Source organism: Mustelus asterias, chromosome 1 (genome assembly GCF_964213995.1).
Source record: "Mustelus asterias chromosome 1, sMusAst1.hap1.1, whole genome shotgun sequence".
Taxonomy (NCBI): domain Eukaryota; kingdom Metazoa; phylum Chordata; class Chondrichthyes; order Carcharhiniformes; family Triakidae; genus Mustelus; species Mustelus asterias.
The window spans coordinates 41,473,479-41,493,865 of record NC_135801.1 but is presented as its reverse complement, the minus strand read 5'-3'; the positions used below and the strand labels follow the sequence as shown (position 1 = coordinate 41,493,865).

At 44.5% G+C, this 20,387-nt stretch overlaps 1 protein-coding gene across 1 annotated transcript in view; it reads left to right on the top strand.

Moving 5' to 3' along the window:
• LOC144493068 (transmembrane protein 144-like) overlaps positions 1-20,387 on the top strand; it is a 116,796-nt gene that overhangs the window by 27,613 nt on the left and 68,796 nt on the right. Inside the window, exons 3-5 of the mRNA XM_078211943.1 lie at positions 1,985-2,182; positions 10,537-10,659; positions 16,122-16,221. Of these exons, the coding sequence (XP_078068069.1) occupies positions 1,985-2,182; positions 10,537-10,659; positions 16,122-16,221 (421 nt within the window). The remainder of the gene's footprint in view (positions 1-1,984; positions 2,183-10,536; positions 10,660-16,121; positions 16,222-20,387) is intronic.

Here is a 20,387-nt window from a genome sequence, read left to right as displayed (position 1 = left end):
TGGGGTGGTAATTGGTCGGGTTGGATTTGTCCTTTTTGTAGACAGGATTTATCTGCGCAATCTTCCACGTCGATGGATGGATTTTAGTATTGTTGCTGTACTGGAACAGGTGGGTGGGGCGGTTAGTTCTGGAACACAAGTTTTCAGTATTGTTGCCGGAATGTTGTCAGGGCCCCCAGCCTTTACAGTATCCGATGCCTTCAGCCATTTCTTGATATCATGCGCAGTGAATCGAATTGGCTGAAGACTGGCATCTGTGATGCTGGGGACCACAGGAGGAAGCTAAGATGAATCATCCACTCGACACTACTGGCTGAAGATGGCTGCAAATGCTTGTCTTTTGCACTGATTTGCTGGGCTCCCCCATCATTAAGGATGGGGATATTTGTGGACCCTAGTTGTTTAATTGTCCACCATTTTCACAGCTGGATGTGGCAGGACTGCAGGGCTTAGATCTGATCCATTGGTTGCGGTTTGCTTAGCTCTGTACATTGTATGTTACTTCCACTGTTCAACATGTCCTATGTTCTAGCTTCACCAGGTTGACGCCTCATTTTTGGTATGTCCAGTGCTACTCCTTGCATGCCTTCCTGCACTCTTCATTGGACCAGGGTTGATCCTCTGGCTCAGTGATAATAGTAGAGTGGGGGATATTCTGGGCCATGAGATTACAGATTGTGGTTATATACAGTTATGCTGCTGATAGCCCACCGTGCCTTATGGATGTCCAGTCTTGAGTTGCTAGATCTGTTCAAAATCTATCCCACATGGTGGCAGTGCCAAACAACACGATGGAGGGTATTCTCCACCTGAACAGGATACCTTGTCATGGACAGATGCATCTGCGACAGGTAGATTGATGAGAAGGAGGTCAAGTAGATGTCTCGCCACCTGCCAGAAACCCAGTCTCGCAGCTATTTCCTTTAGGACTCTGCCATTCAGACGGTTGTGGTGCTCCCAAGTCACTCTTGGTGATGGACATCAAGTCCCCCACCAAGAGTATATTCTGTACCCTAGCTTCAGTGCTTTCTCCAAGTGGTGTTTAACCTGGAGGAGGAGTGCTGATCAATCAGCTGAGGGTGGCACATGGTAACCAGCAAGAGGTTTCCTTGCTCATTTTTGACCTAATGCCATGAGACTTTATGGGGTCCAAAGTTGATGTTGAGGACTCCCAAGGAAACTCCTTCCTGACTACATGGCGCAACTTCTGATGATAGTGATGGTGGTGTCTGGGACATTATGATTTTGTGAATGTGACTGTGTCAGTCTGCTGCTTGACTAGTCTGTGGACAGCTCTCCCAACTTTAGCACAAGCTGCCAGATATCAGTAAGAAGGATTTTGCAGAGTTGACAGGATTGGGTTCGCTGTTGTTGCTTCTGGTGCCTAGGTCGGTGTCAGGTGGCCTGTCCGGTTTCATTCCTTTTAGACTTCATAATAGTCGTTTGTTGCGCCTTTTTAGAGGACATTTAAGAGTCAACTACATTGCTGTGTGTCTGGAGTCACATGCAGGCCAGACCGAGTAAAGATGGCAGATTTTCTTCCCTAAAGGGCAATAGCGAACCAGATGGGTTTTTACAACAATTGGCAATGGTTTTATGGTCAGTGTTAGACTTGCTTCTTAATTCCAAATTTATTAATTGAATTTAAATTCAACCAGCTACCGTGATGGCATTTGAACCTTTATCCCTAAAACATTAACCTGAGCCATATTACCACTACGACACCACCTTCCCTGCAGAGATGAAAGATTATATATTACACTCATAACACTGTAGAATGTTTTTTGAATTGTTTTTTGTTTGTAATCCACCCCTAAAATCCAGCTGCACTTTGCAATGTGATAGTTAAAGTGTTTGAAAAATTGTTGGAAAAATATTCTGCAAAATCTTCTCTTCTGTCCCCTTCCCATTGCCTTGCAGGGTATAAAGCTAATGATGTGCTGCATACATTTTATCATCCCATGGAATTTACAATTTCTTGCAGATGATTGGAAAAGGCCCAATATCACAGCTGTCCTGGCATGGGATCAGTCCACAATTATCGTGGGAAAGCATAGCAGCACAAGACAAGCATCTGGGAGGAATGGAAGTCATTTGGCATTTGGATTCACTGCCTGTGCTGTTTCAGTCGTGCTTTTTGGGAGCAATTTTGTTCCTGTGAAGAAATTTGATACCGGCGATGGTAATTATACAACACTGTTTTCATTAAATTCTGCAACTGTACTGGCAAGCCACCTGCACATCAGTTGTGATTAACATTTAATCAGTTAGTGAGAAAAGAAAATTGAAAACCCAAGTGTTGAAGCATCCACACACAACTCTTAATTTTGATTTCCCTAATCCAGTCTGTGGTAAATGCGCAAAACTGTGGACAAGCTGTAACTTAGCCGAAACAATTTTCCATTGCATATGGCTAGTCATAGGATATAGTCACTATCTTATCTAGTCTCTGACTTCATGTTGCTGTATTCCTGCGTTTCATCTGCTTCTGTCCTCTCTCTCATCTGCTGATTTTCTTTCCTTAACTCTTCTTTTGTCTGTTATGTTTCTTGAATTCTTTGGATAAGAAGAGATTCTTGATACAGGTCAAGTATCCTTTATCTATAAATCTGAAAACCGAACGCATCTGAAAACTGAACACATCCAAACACTGGACCTTTGTTGAACCTTATCAACCTTTAGTGCAGGAAGTCTTTGACCCAGGCTGACATGAGCCACATCCTGTAAAAGAATAAAAAAAGGGAAAGTTGTAGTTTATTGAAAATTGCATAGTGCATTTCCGCTTGAGGTTGCCATATACATATACCAGCAGAGAGAGTTGAGAGGGAGAATAAAGGAACCTATGTTTTAACAGCATGTGCGACAGTTCTGATTCTTACAGATTCTTAAGGATAATCAGGCATGGACAATAAATGCTGGCCTAGCCAGCAATGCCCACATCCCATGAACGAATACTAAAGAACTTCCTATTCTCTTCCTGCTGTCTTCTCTTATCTCCTGTTTGAAATACCCACTCAATCTCTGCATACTTCTTCCCTACTTGGTGTACTGTCAGCCACTTAATCCTCAATTCACTCTCATCATATTCAGTTTGTACTCACTCCTATTCTTCTCGTCAAGGTTGAGTATTGCAAATCCACAACCATCTAGTTCCCTTTCTGCCTCCCTATTTGTTTTTCTTAGAAGCTTTGTTTGATTTCAAACCACAGTTTTTTAAAGCAAATAAATTAGAATTAGGAATAAAAATGTCTACCTTTCTCTTTTTGTGTTCCATTCTCTTTCCATCTCACTTCTACATCTCTCCCATTTTCCCCTCTCCTGTTACAAACCTAGTGCAACAGGGCAAGAATTAGTTCCTATTGGTTTCTAGATAAACCAATTATTGTATCCGCTGCAGCCCATAATTCTTTTGGTTCATATATATTGTTTCTTCAAAATTGTCAATTTATTCAAATTAAATTTTCAGATTGCCAAGAGCTAGTAAAGGTAGGGTAGACTAAATGTCCATCTTTGCTGAAATCTTAAAATGATTGCATGAAAATCAGTTTACAAAACACAATTGCACAGCAACATTATTTCTTCCATTTTTGTTAGTTCATCTTGGTCACAACTGTACTGTTCAAAACTAACAAAATTATCACCTACAGTGTTTACAGAATCCAATATTATGCATGTAATAAAATTAGACAATGCTGGAAATGCTGAGTGGGTCAAGTAGCATCTATGGAAAGAGAGTTGGCCCCAGTAATTTATTGTTATCATGTTATTATTGATTGTTGTCGATAAATTGCGAGTGGCACAGTGGTTAGCACTGCTGCCTCACAGCCAGATTCATCAGCCGCACTCACAAGACAGCCCCGAACGTCACCCAAGCACAACGCAACGCCATCCGTGCTCTCAAGACCAACCGCAGCATTGTCATCAAACCAGCAGACAAAGGAGAGGCCATCGTCATACTGAACAGAACGGATTACTGCAAAGAAGTGTACCGACAACTGAACAACCAGGAACACTACAGACAGTTACCCGCAGATCTGACCAAACAACACACCCGTCAACTCAACAGACTGATCAAGACCTTTTAATCCGGACCTTCAGACCCGACCTCTGTGCTCTCATCCCATGTACTCCCCGCATTGGAGATCTCTACTGCCTCCCGAAGGTACACAAGGCCAACACACCCGGCCGTCCCATCGTAGCGGGCAATGGGACCCTGTGCGAGAACCTCTCTGGCTACGTCGAGGGCATCCTGAAACCCATTGTACAAAGAACCCCCAGCTTTTGTTGCGACACTACGGACTTCCTACGGAAACTCAGCACACATGGAGCAGTTGAACCAGGAGCACTCCTCGTCACAATGGATGTCTTGGCACTCTACACCAGCATCCCCCACGATGATGGCATTGCTGCAACTGCCTCAGTACTCAACGTCGACAACTGCCAATCTCCAGATGCAATTTTACAACTCATCCGTTTCATCCTGGACCACAACGTCTTCACCTTCAACAACCAGTTCTTCATCCAGACACACGGAACAGCCATGGGGACCAAATTCGCACCTCAATATGCCAACATCTTCATACACAGGTTCAAACAAAACCTCTTCACCGTGCAGGACCTTCAACCGATGCTATTCACTAGGTACATCGATGACATTTTCTTCCTTTGGACTCATGGTGAACAATCACTGAAACAACTATATGATGACATCAACAAGTTCCATCCCACCATCAGACTCACCATGGACACACGTATCTCCATCAAGGACGGTCACCTCAGCACTTCACTGTACCGCAAGCCCACGGATAACCTCACGATGCTTCACTTCTCCAGCTTCCACCCCAAACATGTTAAAGAAGCCATCCCCTACGGACAAGCCCTCCGTATACACAGGATCTGCTCAGATGAGGAGGATCGCAACAGACACCTCCAAACACTGAAAGATGCCCTCATAAGAACAGGATATGGCGCTTGACTCATCGATCGACATTCTGGCGTGCCAGAGCGAAAAACCGCACCGACCTCCTCAGAAGACAAACACGGGACATGGCGGACAGAGTACCCTTTGTCATCCAGTAATTCCCCAGAGGGGCGAAGCTACGACATCTTCTCCGAAGCCTTCAACATATCATCGATGAAGACGAACATCTCACCAAGGCCATCCCCACACCCCCACTTCTTGCCTTCAAACAACCGCACAACCTCAAACAGACCATTGTCCGCAGCAAACTACCCAGCCTTCAGGAGAACAGTGACCACAACACCACACAACCCTGCCACAGCAACCTCTGCAAGATGTGCCGGATCATCGACACAGATGCCACCATCTCACGTGAGAACACCATCCACCAGGTACACGGTACATACTCTTGCAACTCGGCCAACATTGTCTACCTGATACGCTGCAGAGAAGGACGTCCCGAGGCATGGTACATTGGGGAGACCATGCAGACGCTACGACAACGGATGAATGAACACCACTCGATAATCACCAGGCAGGAGTATTCTCTTCCTGTTGGGGAACACTTCAGCAGTCACGGGCATTCAGCCTCTGATCTTCGGGCAAGCGTTCTCCAAGGCGGCCTTCACGACAACGCAGAATCGCTGAGCAGAAACTGATAGCCAAGTTCCGCACACACGAGGACGGCCTCAACCGGGATCTTGGGTTCATGTCTCATTATCTGTAACCCCCACGACTTGCCTGGGCTTGCAAAATCTCACTAACTCGCCTGGCTGGAGACAATACACATCTGTTTAAGCTGTGTTTAACCCTCTCTCCACTCACATTGTCTGTATCTTTAAGACTTGATTACCTGTAAAAACTCGCATTTCAACCTTTATCTTGTAAATTGAGTTTGTGTCTATATATGCCCTGTTTGAGAACACAACTCCCACTTACCTGATGAAAGCTTGTGGTTTGTGCTACCAAATAAACCCGTTGGACTTTAACCTGGTGTAGTGAGACTTCTTACTGTGCCTCACAGCGCCAGGGACCCGGGTTCAATTCTGGCCTTGGGTGACTGTGTGGAGTTTGCATGTTCTGCGAATGTCCGCATGGGTTTCCTCCGGCTGCTTCAGTTTCCTCCCACAGTCCAAAGATGTGCTGGTTAGATAGATTGGCCCTGCTAAATTGCCCCTTAATGTCCCAAGATGTGTAGGTTAGATGTAATAGCCATGGGAAATGTGTAAGGTCATGGGCATAGGGGAGGAGAGAGGGCCTAGGAAAGATACTGTCAGAGAGTTGGGCAGACCTGATGTGCCGAATGGTCTGTTCCCTTTTGTTTCCCTTTGACTCCATTCTTTTTATACAATCTTAGCTCTTGCCTCCTTGTTTCTTTCTCCACAGATGCTGAGTATTTTCATTATTTTCTGGTTTCATTTCAGATTTCCAGCATCCGCCATATTTTGCTATTGTACATGTAAACTTGCATGGTACACAGAAATATGTACGTGGAAGTATATAAACAGTTGTGAATTTTGATATCAACTTCCACAGATAGGGATGATGTTCCTTTTTGGCAGGTGATCATAGTTGCTGGGCCTATCTTTACACCTTTTTTTGAAGAAGGGTGTAATATTTGCAATTTTCCAGACATCTGGCACCACCCCTTAATCTAAGGAAACTTGGAAAATTAATGGCCAGTACCTCCACAATTTCAACTCTTAATTCCCTCAGTCTCATCTCATTGGGTCCCAGTGCCTTACCAATTTTTAAGTACAGACAAGTCTATCCAATATGTCATCTTTATCAATTTTCAACCCTTTAAGTGTCTGAATTATCTTCTATTTCACCATGGCCTGCACATGATTTTGTTCCTTGGTAAAAACAGATGCAAAGTATTAATTTAAAAGTTTTGCCATGTCCCTGCCTATAGACATAAATTCCTTTTTGGTACCTAATTAGTCCCCCTTCTCCTTCCACGCTTTTACTATTTATGTGCTTATAAAGGATTTTAGAATTCCCTTTTATATTAACTGCTCGTATATTCATACTCTTTGCTCCTTGAGTACTCTGTTTCACTTCACCTCTGAACCTTCTCTGTTCAGTCTGGTTCTTGGCTGCATTATCCACCAGACATCTGTCAGAAGCACACTTTTTTTACTTTGTCTTAGTTTTTAATTTCTTTTATCATCCGGGAGTTTTGGATTTGTTTGCCCTGCCTTTCCACTTTGTATGTACCTCTTCGGTGACTGAGCTATCCATTGTTTAGATACTATTTTGCTTGCCAACCATTGATTCTAACCTATCTGGCCCAGATCCATTCTCACCCCACCAAAGTTGGTCTTCCCTCATTTAATTATTCTTAATCTGGATTGTTCTTTGTCCTTCTGTATAACCAATGAATCTTAGGCTACAATATCCACTTGGCCCACCTCATTCCCAAGAATCAGGTCCAGCAATGCCTCCTTTTGTGTTGCAGTGGAAATATATTGCTGTAGAAATTTTTCCTGCACATATTGTAGGAACTCCTGTCCCTCTTTACAATTCTACGATCTCAGTCTATATTCAGATCAAGTTATCCATTATGATTATTCAAAAATTCTTGCAGCTCCTTAATTTCCTTACAGATTTGTTCCTCTACATCTTTCCCATCGGTTGGTGGCCTGTAGATGAAATTGAACAATGTATTTGCACCTTTTTTGTTCCATAGCTCTAGCCAAATGGATTCTGTCCTTGACCCTTTGTGACATTCTCTTTCTCCAACACTGCAATACCCCCCTCAATCAATACTGTCATCCTTCCATCTTTTCTTCCTTTCCTATCTTTCCTGAACACTTTATATCCAGGAATGTTGAATACCCAGTCCTGCCCTTCTTTGAGCCAAGTCTATGTTATAGCCATGGCATCATATTTCCACATGGTAATTAATCTGCGCCTGTAACTCACTAATCTTATTTACCACTGATGTGTGCATTGACATAAATACACAGTAACCCTAATTTAGACTTAGTTACTTTCTCCTGCACTGTGAACCCACCTAATAATTTACTATTTCCTCTTAGTCCATTCCTATTTACTGTGGAACTTTTCTCCTCTCTAGCATTGCCTAATATTCTAACTTTATGTACCATATTCCTCTTTTCTGTTTTCATATGCTGATGCCAATGCTCCTAAGAATTTTGTTTAAACCACCCAAATAGTAGTAAGCCTCCTGGAAAGGAGGTCTTTGTCCTGTTGAGTTGCAACCCATCCGTTTTGAGTAGGTGCCTTTTACCTCAAAACTGCCTCAAGAACTTGAAGAACTCCCCCTTGCACCATGCTTCAAACCGTGCATTGGCCCTTGCGATCTTCCTATTTTACTCTTGCTAGCTTGTGGCACTGGAAATAATCCAGAGATTACTACCTTTTGAAATCTTACTTTTTAACTTCCACCCTTGCTCCCGAAATACTGACCACAGGATCTCTATGCCTTCCCCCTCTGTATCATTGGTGGTAAATCATAGTATCCCGACAGTGCAGAAGGAGGCTATTTGGCCCATTGAGCCTGCACCAACAACAATCCCACCCAGGCCCTATTCCTACAACCCCACATATTTACCCTGCTAATAACCCCAAAACTAGGGTCAATTTAGCATGGCCAATCAACCTATCTCACACATCTTTGGACTGCGGGAGGAAACCGGAGCACCTGAAGAAACCCACCCCAACATGGGGAGAATGTGCAAACTCCATACAGACAGTGGCCCAAGCCGGGAATCGAACCCAGATCCCTGGCATTGAGAGACAGCAGTGCTAACCACTGTGACACTGTGCCAATCCACGTGCCACGTGCACCACAACTTCTGGCTTTCTCCCCTTCTTCTGCAGAATGTGCTGCACCCTCTATGTGATATCTTTTACCCTGGCACCAGGGAGGCAACAAACTATGGGGGGCTCATGAAGAGAGTTACAAAATTATCTGTCCCCCAAACTATGGAATCTCTTATAACAGTCACGTTTCTACACTTTGCTGTTCCCACATATACAGTCCCTTGGCCATTTCTGCCATGGTCTGGACTGCACTCCTTCAGGATACTGTCACTCTCAACAGTCTGAGTATCTGTTTGAGAGTAGCACACACTCTTCCTGATGGTCATCCATCTAATATCCTGAATGCTTACTGCCTGTGGATGGCCAGCTGCTGGAATGTATGATTCAAGAAACTCCCATCCTCTCTTATGCTCCACAGTGAGTACAGTTACCTCTCAAGTTTTGACATCCTGAACTTGAGCCCAAGCAACTGGAATCATTTCCGACATACATGTTCACCCAAGACACCTGAAGTGTCCTGAAGTTCCCACATGGCACAGGATTTTTAAAAATTCATTAATGGGATGTGGGTGTCACTGACTAGGCCAGCATTTATTGCCCATCCCTGACTAGCCGTGAGAAGGTGTCCGTGGGCTGCCTTTTTGAACTACTGCAATCCATGTGGTGTAAGTACGTCAACAGTGCAAGCAACAGGTCACAGATGCCTATCCGGGAGGGATAAAAGGAAGAGTGGAGAAAGTCACTGTGGGACCAGTGGGAGAGGTGAGGGAACAGGAGGGGTAAAATGAGCAAAGGACAGAGTGTGAGAATCGCTGTGAGAGCAGTGTGAGAGATGAGAGCACAGTGGAGATAAAATAAGTGAGAGATGTGAAAAAAAAAACCTCTTTAATAATCTAGCTTGTGCCCTGTTTGGACTATTAATTTTAATTCATATCTCTAGACTTCCTCTAAGATTATAATATTTACATATTTTTCACTTAATTTCCCAACTCCTAATTGAAATAAATGCCTGAGTTTCACTGGAAGAGAGAATCATCTATCCTGTTTCCTATGGCATTACACTTAGATTTTTTTTTGGTGATCTCCCACTGGTCTCACAATGATTCTCTCAATCTCTCACCACTTATTTTATCTCCACTGTGCTCTCATCTCTCACACTGCTCTCACAGCGATTCTTGCACTTTGTCCTTTGCTCATTTTACCCCTCCTGTTCTCTCACCTCTCCCACTGGTCCCACAGTGACTTTCTCCATTCTTCCTTTTATCCCTCCGGTGCTCATGCCTCTCCTGCTGGTCTCTCCGTATGATACAATTAGTATAAAAAAACATCCTCGGGCACTTTGCAAAAAGGTCTTAGTTTCTGATAAAACCCTTAGTCAAAGAGGTGGGTTTTGAGGAACATTTTGGAGGAGCAGAAGGTAATGGTAGGTGTTTTTCAGAAAGTACTTCCAGGACATTGGACATAGCTGCTAATGATAAGGTGGAGAGAGATATACATGCACAGAAGGCTCTAGAAAGAGACGTGGATGGGTCAACATGGGCAAGGAGTTGGTTGGTAGAAGTTACAGTGGTAGAGAGGATTTTAAATACGAGAAATTTGAAATTTGAGGCAGTTTGCCGATGTAGGTCAAAAAGAATAGGGGAACTTGAAATGAGATTGATATGTGTTGCAGAGCTTTGAATGACCTGAATTGTGTACAAGGTAGAGAATGAAAGGAGGCAGTAAATAAGTACCCTAATGGTGTATAAGAATGTTAATAAAAATTTCATTGCATTTTCTTTTAGGAATGTTTTTTCAATGGATTCTTTGTGCAGCAATATGGATTGTATCGCTGGCTGTGAACTTAATATTGAAGTGCCCTAAATTCTGGCCCCTTGCTATGTTAGGCGGTTCTGTATGGGCCACTGGTAAGTGCACATTCTGCATCTTATATTTGTGTATTTTGGACTTTGTAAAAGCAAATGATATTGCACTTGCTGACTAAGGTTTGCCTTTATAACTAGAACATTGCCATATGTGAATTTGGTGTCAACATAACAGGCTAATAACACTCGTCATTAATGTACAAATGAGCAGCAATTTCAGATGAGGTGCAGTTATGTGGCTAAATGCAAATTTGCTGCCAAAATGCCACTGGCTTTATGAAAATGGCATTTTGCTGCCTGTATTGAAATGCATTGAATGGTATGAAGTTGCTGTCTTTGTAGATATGAATTAAACTCATTACAGAAAGTTAAGTCCTGTCAGTTCATAGAATCATAGAAATTTACAGCACATAAGTTAGTTCAACATAATTTGTCTCGAACAAATGCATGGTGCCTTTTATTTATTAGCCCACACTTCTCCAAATGCATACTTTTGGATATTGTAGTTAGGCATAGTCCAGCTTTATTCATTTGATTTATTTTTAATAAAAGAATTTAATATAATGAAGTATCTTCTCCTTTACTGGGTCCTCAAAAAAGAACTTGAAGAACTATCTAGAAATAAATAATAGTGCCATTTAATTGGCTAAAAGTGAATAAAGAAAAATTCGTACAGTTTCTAAAAAGTGAAAGAGCAGAGAGCGCAGAAGGCTGGATTTCACTGCCTGATTTATAAGTTATCAGAACAGTTCAGTCATGAATTGTTCTGCATTCTGCAATGGGCATCTTGTCCCCTGATAATGAAGATTTGCTTCAATTCATGCAATTAAGGCACAAACCTCTCAAGTTCTGATTGTTCTAGTACTTGAATCTCATTTTCAGTTGAACAGCAATAATTGACTCTCCAGTACCCCATGTGATTCCATTCCACTTGCACAGTCAAGCTTTTAACACGTGTCCCACTTGTCCTAATCAAAATGCTTTACTTTAAATGGTGATGCCTTGAGGCTTGAACTTAGTGTGTTTCTCTGCAGTTACTAAGAGATTAATTTCTCTAGGAAAAAAATGTTAAAAATGAGATACCAGCAACTCAATGACAGATGAAGCATTTGATTTAACCAACTAAAACAAATCAAAGAATGGCACTGTTATTTATTTCTAGATAGTTCTTCAAATTATTTTTGAGGACCCAGTTCAAGGAGAAAGCACTTCATTATATTAAATTCTTTATAAAAATGAGTCACATGAATAAATTTGGACAATATCTAACTACAATATCTAAAGGTATACATTTGGAGAAGTATAGGCTAATAAATAAAAGGCAGCATGGATTTGTATGTGTTCATCAGAAACAGAGTAACATACTTCAAGAAATGTATTTTCTTCCCACCTTTCCTGAGGATTTCATTAATGCTAGGATATAGTTCCAAGGCTGTGGGCAGCAATTCATATCTAATCCAAATGACTACTTTTCATGGTTGAGTTGAGGCAGTGTCAGCAGAATGTTCTAATGTAGGCCATATTCACAGCCACGTTTGATCCTGACTGTGTATATTTTACATATACGATAGTACTCAGGAATGGTAGCCTCCCGAGGACAATGTCAATGAGACCACTTTAGTGTATTTATTGAATCAGATTGCTCACCATAGAGATCAAATCTGGGAACTTTTTGATCTGTGTTGCTTCATTTTCATATTGAGTAGTAATTTACCACTGAGCCATAACGTTGGGGCCGATTTTACCAAATCGGGACTGAGTGCCGGGTCCGGTTGTCAAACGGATCCGCGCCCAGCAGCCGTGCTCCAGCGCGCCAATACGCCTTTTTTCGGCGCCGGTCTATTGGGCGGAGCTTAGCGCTGTTGGAGCGGCCGGAGCTCCAACTGCACATGCGCAGTTCGGAACAGACCGTAGGCAGCGCGCCCGGGCGCGAAAGGCAAAGCAGCACAGACAGCAGAGAGGATGAAAGGGATTCCCTTCGGAGGATGATGTCCACGTTATAATCACAGGAACTAAAAACCTGACAGTCCAAAATCTGGGATAATATTCAGGGATGGGGGGATATACATTTTGAAATATTATCCCAGATTTTGGACTGTCAGGTTTTTAGTTCCTGTGATTTGGACATTATCCTCCAAAGGGAATTCCTTTCACCCTCTCTGCTGTCTGTGCTGCTTTGCCTTTCCCTTGGGGGGGTGTGGAGATGGAGAAGGGGAGTGACGTGTCTGCCCCTGTGGGGGGGGGGGGGGATCCTCCTCCGGTGGGGAGGAGGGATCGGCCGCAGACTGGCAGCGCATCCCCCCGCCCCCCCGCCCCCAGGGGCAGACACATCACTCCCCTTCTCCATCCCCACCCCCCACCCCAGGGAAAGGCAGAGCAAGGCCTGGAACGTGCAGGAGGCTGTTGACGGACTGCAGATCGGAAGGATGGTGGAGGGAGAACAGCGATCAAGCTAGGTCGGGGCTGTGCCTCCCAGGGGGGTCCGATTGGGGTCGGGAGGGAGGGGGTGGGCTGACGGGATAGTTCTTGGGGGGGGGGGGGGGGGGGGTCCGCGAAGGATGGTCGGGGGGGGGATTGGCTTCGGTGGTTCCCCTGCTGAATTGGAGTCCCATTCGGACTTTTATTTAGCAGGTAGTTTAATGCGCGGACGCGAAATGGGCCGCAACCTGGTAAAGTCGGATTCGTCGGTAAAGTTGGGCGCAATCTGCCATGAGTCGGGTGCAGATCATGTTTTAGGCCCAACGCCCAACTTTATCGTGATTTCGCGTCCGAAAACGGGCACGAAATTTTGGTAAAATCGGGCCCATTAACTTGAATACTTCAAAACATTTCAGGAACGTTAAATTTTAGGATAGTTAGGAAAAGCATGGTCATATACAATGCTCTTACTTAGACCTTGATCAGAAGCAATGACATTAATGGAGTTACAAGAGAAATGACCCAATTTTCCTTTGGCTTTTAAGTTATTTTGTGCATTTCAGAACAAATGATTTTGCGTTAAATTTTAAGCCACACTTTTAATATTATATACTATTCAATTGATAAATTAGTAGTTTTATGGCATCAAGAACATACTAAATAGAAGTAGGAGTAGGCCATTTGGCTCCTTGAGCCTGCTCTGCTATTCAATAAGATCACAGTTGATCTGACTTAACTCCACTTTCCTACTTGCCCCCCTTATCTCGTGTAAGTCAAAAATATGTTTAATTGATCAATTGAGGAAGTCTATAATAAGTCATGTACTCATTTACATTTGTGCATGCTAATTTAGTTCAACATAGTTAATTTTTGATTGCACCATAATTTTGCAAAATTGCTTTTGCATTTGAGGAAAGCAGTTATTTCAAGAATTTAGGACAAGAAGTGCACTCCATTGAATTAGAACAGCTGACATGCAAATAATATTTCAGCAGTTCATCTCTTCAGTTAATATCTCTAATCATTTTAGTGGCAGTTAATTTGCTGCAAATTTGATTTGCACATCCGTCCCTCTTAGCTGTACAACTGATGAAAATATGAGAATAGTGTTTAACAAACATAGTAGCTGCTGCAATTATGCTCAACAAGATTTTCTTTAATTTCCAAAAGTGGAAGAGCATCCAGCTATAACACACTCCCATTGTTCTCAGGCCTGCAATGCCTTGTAGCAAGCATTAAAAACTGTGATATTCATGAGATCATCTTGTAAATAGTTTTAAAACCACTGCTAGTAATATTGGAGGAAAAAAAAACATTAGCACATTAGTGATAGCCCAGTAATTGATGTGAAAAAATTGATAAAGAAAGCCCTGCGTTTATATTGCACTTTTCATGATCACCAGATATCTCAAAGCACTTTACAGCCAATGAAGTACTTTTGAAATGTAGTCACCGTTGTAATGTAGGAAGCACACCAGTCAATTTGCACATGGCAACTCTCACAAATAGCAAAGTGCAATGACCATACAGTCAACATCAGAGAAATGGATTGAGGGTTAAATATTGGCCAGAAAAACGGGAATCTTCCCTGCTCTTCTTTGAAATAGTGCTGAGAGATCTTTTAGGGTCTATTTAAGATCTCACCCAACCGACATCACTTCTGATGTGCAGTACTCCCTCAGTACTAAACTGGAATGTCAGCCTTGATTTGTGTGGTTAATCCTGGGTCAGGATTTTGGCCCAGCCAACGGGCTTTTGCGTGGTTTGCCCACCCTGCCACCCGAAAATCCACCATGAGGAGTTGACTTTGGCGGGATGGGAGGGGCCTGAAAATCCCTGGAGTGGGACTTGAATCTGGGGTCTTGTTGCTGTAAATGGTGAAATACTGGCAGCAATACAATTGCAGGTGCCAGAAATGGGTAAATCAATATCCCAATGTGGTGCACAGTACAGTTTCATATTCATTGCTTGCAGAAGTTATTAGTCAAAGTTCAGCTCACATTCTGTTATTGGTATTTTCACAAAAGTTGATACTGAATTCAAGAATTGATTAAAAACATAAAATGCTGGAAAAAGTCAGCAGGTCAAGCAGCGTCTGTGGAGAGTGAAACAGCATTAACATTCCAAGTCGATGACCTTTCTTCAGAATTGGGAAAGTTTAAACATATAGATTTTTTCTAATGAAAGATCACAGATCTGAAATGCTAACTTTGTTTTCTTCTCCACAGACATTTCCAGACTTGCTGATTATTTCAAGCATTTTCTGGTTTTATTGGAGTTAGAAACATAAAGGGTGTAAATAAGTGATGTGGGAAGAGGTAGAAAAAGAACAAAAGGAGAGATCTGTTATAGGATGGAGACAGGGGAGATTAATTGATAAAATAATTGGTGATGCGTGGCCAAAGGGAGTTGTAATGGGAGAAGTAAAGAAATAAAAGATGTCTAGAGGAGGTGTTAATGACAATGATGAATGTCATCGGAAAGGAAAAATTTCACACAGGCAAAGAAAAGGGAAACAAAATGAGGGCAGACTATCTGTCTGGAAAAATGCTTCATTGGAACACTGCAGGAGGTCAAGGACAGAGAGGTCAGCATAAGCGCAAAGTCAGGAATTAAAATAGCAAACCTTCAGAAGACCAGGGTCACACTTGTAAATAAACCGAAGTGTTATGGAAAATGGGAAAACAATCTGCATTTGATCTCCCTAATCTAGAGCAAACTGCAGTGTGAGCTGTGAGGACAGTATGCCAAGTAAGTAAATCTTTATTTCATCTGGTAGGAGTATTGGGGCCTTGGACAGTGAGAAGGGAGGCAGTAAAAGGACAGATGTTGCATTACCTAAGCTTGCAAGGAAAAATACCACGGCAGGGAGGGGATGTTGAGATTGACTAAGGAGTGCATAAGGGTGTCATGGAGGGAGCATTTCCTTCAGAATATTGAAAGGGGAATGGAGGAGAAGATGTGATTGTTGGTGGCCGGGGTTATAAGGAATGGCGGAGGATAATCTGCTGAATGTGAGGCTGGAAGGTGAGGACACGATGAGGCACAAACTGACTATATTGGTTTCTTCTCTATTTTGTTTTCAGGAAATATTACTGTTGTTCCAATTCTGAAAACCATTGGCTTAGGTCTTGGAGTTTTAATCTGGGCTGCATTTAATCTTCTGATGGGATGGGCAAGTTCTAGGTAAGTCCAGGTAGTTAACTGTACACTTCTGCAATCTGTCACCATCACTGTTTACTTTGCATTAGAGAATACATTTGCAGCGGAAGGATTTTAATTATGAGAGGGAGGATTTATTCCATTGCTGTAGTTTTTAATAATATTGTTTACCGTTTCAATGTCAGTACAAAAACTTGCGTGAAGTATTTTACTGCTATTTACATCTTATACAGTGGATAGACATGATCGGTGGCTGAGGAAAACCTGAATAAATTATGAGAGTAAGTCAGGGTTAATTATTTAATACATCTGCCGGTAATCTCCAACAAAATGAAAAAATTTGACAAGGGTGACCATAGAAGACTTGACAGATGAGCAGAAATGTATTATGATGAATGGTGAAAACAAATAATAGGAGTATAAACTCAATGGGAAAGCACTTTCTGTTGTGGCGAAGGGACATAGGCCAGAATTCTACCACCTCGCCTGCCACGGACTCGGAGCGGGCAAGGGTCTGACAACGGAAATCTCCGTTGACCTCGGGCGGGAATTTCCAGTCTCGTCCGAGCAAGGCCGTAAAATCCCGCCCACAAAGATGCAAAATAGATCATTCCTCGAGTTCAGATAGATGATGCCATAAAATGTAATTGCAGAAGAGTTTCATAAATAGCAATATAGAGTATAAGAGTAAAAAATTAATTGTGCTGCGTGTAATTTAGACACTTTGGGCTGAATCTTTCGACCTCACCCGCAGCCGGGATTCTCCGGTTCTGCTGCAGTGAATGGAGATTTGGCTGAGCATCAAATTCTCCGTTCTCGCTGGCAGTGGAAGTGGGGCTTGAACAACCAGAGAATTCTGGCCTTTGTTGTGGACCACAAAGGGCAGGATTTTCTGTTCGGGAGACTAAGGGCAGAATTCACAGATTTTGATACTGTGCAGTGGTCGCCTGTCCCGCCAACCAGAATAGCGGGATACCACGCCAGATTCTGTGCTAGGAAGCTCATTAGTTATCCCCTCCAACTCTCCTGGTGGACCTGGCAGCTAATATTTAGATGCCAGTCCAGTACACCAGTACAATATCACTCCCTCCAACCTACCTGTCTTCACCAGACTGTGCAGAAGGTCAATCACCCAGAGGGAAAAGACTAGCAGCCTCAAGAGGAGGTCTGTTCCTTGATTCAACCTGAATCCATCACTTACAATGTTCCCAAGCCCCACCTGGACCTCTACCCACTGCATCTGGAATCTTCATCTATCTTCTCCCCGGAATCAATGGGCCCAATTTTACCACAAGTTGCCCCTATTTTCGGGCGCGAAAATGTGGTAAAGTCAGGTGTGAGACGAGTACCGCGATCCGCGCCCGCCTCCGCGCCAGTTCCCCCTTACCAAGGTCTGAAAATGGCCGAGATTGGGACCGCCCTTGAAACGTTCGCATTTGTATGTATTTAAATTGACTTACTGGGTTGCACTTCCCCCTTTACCACCACGTTCGTCCATCCAGAATCGGCGCGAAACAGACATGCTCCATAAAAGTCCGATTTGGGCGCTCCATCAGTAAGGGTTAGTGAGGAGGTAAGTGCCTAGCATCCGACGGCTCTCTGCTGCTTACGTGGGTCCTTTCATTGCAGCCATTTTGTTTCTCGGGTTGGTGGGGAATCTGTGGGTGGGTGGGGGAGCCGTTGCTCAGCAGTGTGTCTGATGTCCGATGTGCAGCACGGACCCAGGTCTCAGCACTGACCTTGGGTCTTTTGGAAGCTGCTGGGTCCTAGTGCACTCAGCACAATGCCAGCTGAAGGACGTTCACAAAACCCTTGCAAATTGCACTGCTGCAGCCTCTGAACTTTTCAAGGAGCTATGATTCTGGGGAGCATGTGGGTGGGGGAATGGGCAGTAGAGACAGTGACTGTTGCTGGGCTAGGGGCAAGCATCATTTCTTAACCTCTACTTGTGTTCCTCTCTATCTTCGATCTCCCCCCCTTTCAGAGTGATGAGATGGCTTTTATTTTGCAACCGATTGATCTTGCTGTTCTTTTGGATGCTGCTGGAGCTGAGGAGGAAGAGCTGGAGGAAGAATTGTAGGCATAGGAGGCCTAGGCCTTACAACTTGCAGGAGTAGAGGGAGACGACCACCAGAGGCAGGAGGTGGCCGCCATTCGCCCAGCGTAGGGGGAAGGGGGGGGCACAGGAGAGGGAGGGAGCAGAGACCCCACCAGTTCCGTGCACGAGTGTCATTTGAACGGATGTCGGACACCGTATGCTGCCAAAAGCTCTGCCTCCAAAAGGAGACAGTGGAACACCTGTGCCACCTGTTGCAGGACCTGGGACCTTGGGGCAGAGGGGCACCCACTCTCGGTGGCTTCAAATTGATGGCCGCTCTGAATTTTTATGGAACTGGCTCCTTCCAGACCCTTAGTGGAGATGTGTGTGGGATTTCCCAGTCAGCTGTGCACACCTGCGTCAAACACTGAGGCCCTGTATGCCGGGGCTGGGCGGTACATCAAATTTAACCTGGACCAGGCCCATCAGTAAGCTCGGGCTGCAGGGTTCGCAGCCATTGCAGGGATGCCTAATGTACAGGGGGCCATCGACTGCACCCACGTCGCCCTCAAAGCCCCGCTGCAGAATCCACAAGCTTGGTCAACAGAAAGGGGTTCCACTCCCTGAATGTCCAACTGGTGTGCGACCACAATATGAACATCCAGCGAGACACCCTGGCTGCGTGCATGACAGTTGCATTCTCAGGAGCTCTGATATACCGGAGGAGGAGCCCAGGCTGCTGGGGTGGCTCGTGGGTGAAATGGGTTACCCGCTTCAGACATGGCTGATGGCGCCTGTGAGCCAATGGTGCGAAGCTGCCATCTGTGGGATTATGACTGAACGCCTCTAAGTCAGAATCCTGCCTAAAAGTGTCTGAGGTGGAGACTTGCTATAATGAGACCCATGTAGCCACCCGCGTGATAGTGGAGAGGTGCATAGGGCTCATCAAAAGGTGATTCCGGTGCCTGGACTGCTCTGGTGGGGCTCTATAATACAACCCTCTGATCTCTTCCGGCATTGTGGTAGTGTACTCTGTCCTGGACAACCTGGCACAGCAGAGAGGTGACCTATTGGAGCAGGAGAAGGATGTCGAGGCCGACCAACCGGGCGTTGCTGGGGAGGAGGCCGGTCATCACTGGGGAGGAGGCCGCCCAGCAGGAGGAGGAGGAGCATGCCGGGCAACCCCACCCAGGCGCTGCAGGGCTGGCCACTCGAATGAGGTGTGCGAGGGTGGCTAGGGAGACCCTGATCACCAAATGGTTCGATTGCAAGGGGCCTGTGTCTGTGGGTTCCATTTTTCTCCCCCCCCCCCTCCCCCCAATGTCCTCCTTTCTCCTGCAACATCGTCACACCACAGTGGTGGGCCTGGGTACACTGTGTTAGTGAGTTTCTTTGGCAATCAGGAGCGTGATGATGACTTGCTAAGCACCATTATAATGATGTCCTGGTGCAAACTAGTCTGACTCCTACCTGAGCTCCTCATGCACGCTGGCCCATATCTATCTGAATGGGATGGGGGAGGGGAGGGAATCCCCATGGGTTCTGGTGAACCAGTGGCTTCATTTTCTCAGTGACACAGCACTGAGTGGCCTCTGCAACTGACATCAACATGAAGCATCCCTCTGGCAATCGTCAATGGAAGTGGATTCCACTTCAAGACAAATTAGTCACAGGTGGGTGGTGAAAAAACATGTAATTATTGCAATAAAGGTGTTTAAATAATTTCTAACATGAAAACATGTGAAGAGAAAAAGTTAGGTTGCTTAAAGACCTATCTGCAGTCCTTCACCCATGCCATCTTAGTACAGTTACAACTTCCTAACGTTATGTGGACTACAACTACATCTCAGTGTCTCCCAGAATGTACATCAGAGGTGGAGGGGCCAGCTGCCTACCTCGCCACTTGCCTGTGATCCATGTGGCGGGCATCCTCTGGAGGCCCTGGAGCTTGAGGGCCCTGGCCGGCTTCCAGGTGTCTGGGACGTCTCCATGACGCCGTCTTCATTCTGCTGTCCCTGAGATGTCCCAGTGTCAGGAAGAGGCGAGTCAGAAGGTGTAGCCACAGCCACAGTCACCTGGCTGGAAGGCCCCGGCATGGGCTCAAGCCCTTCTTCCTCCTTTGGGGTTTCTATGGGCTCCTGAGTCATTCCAT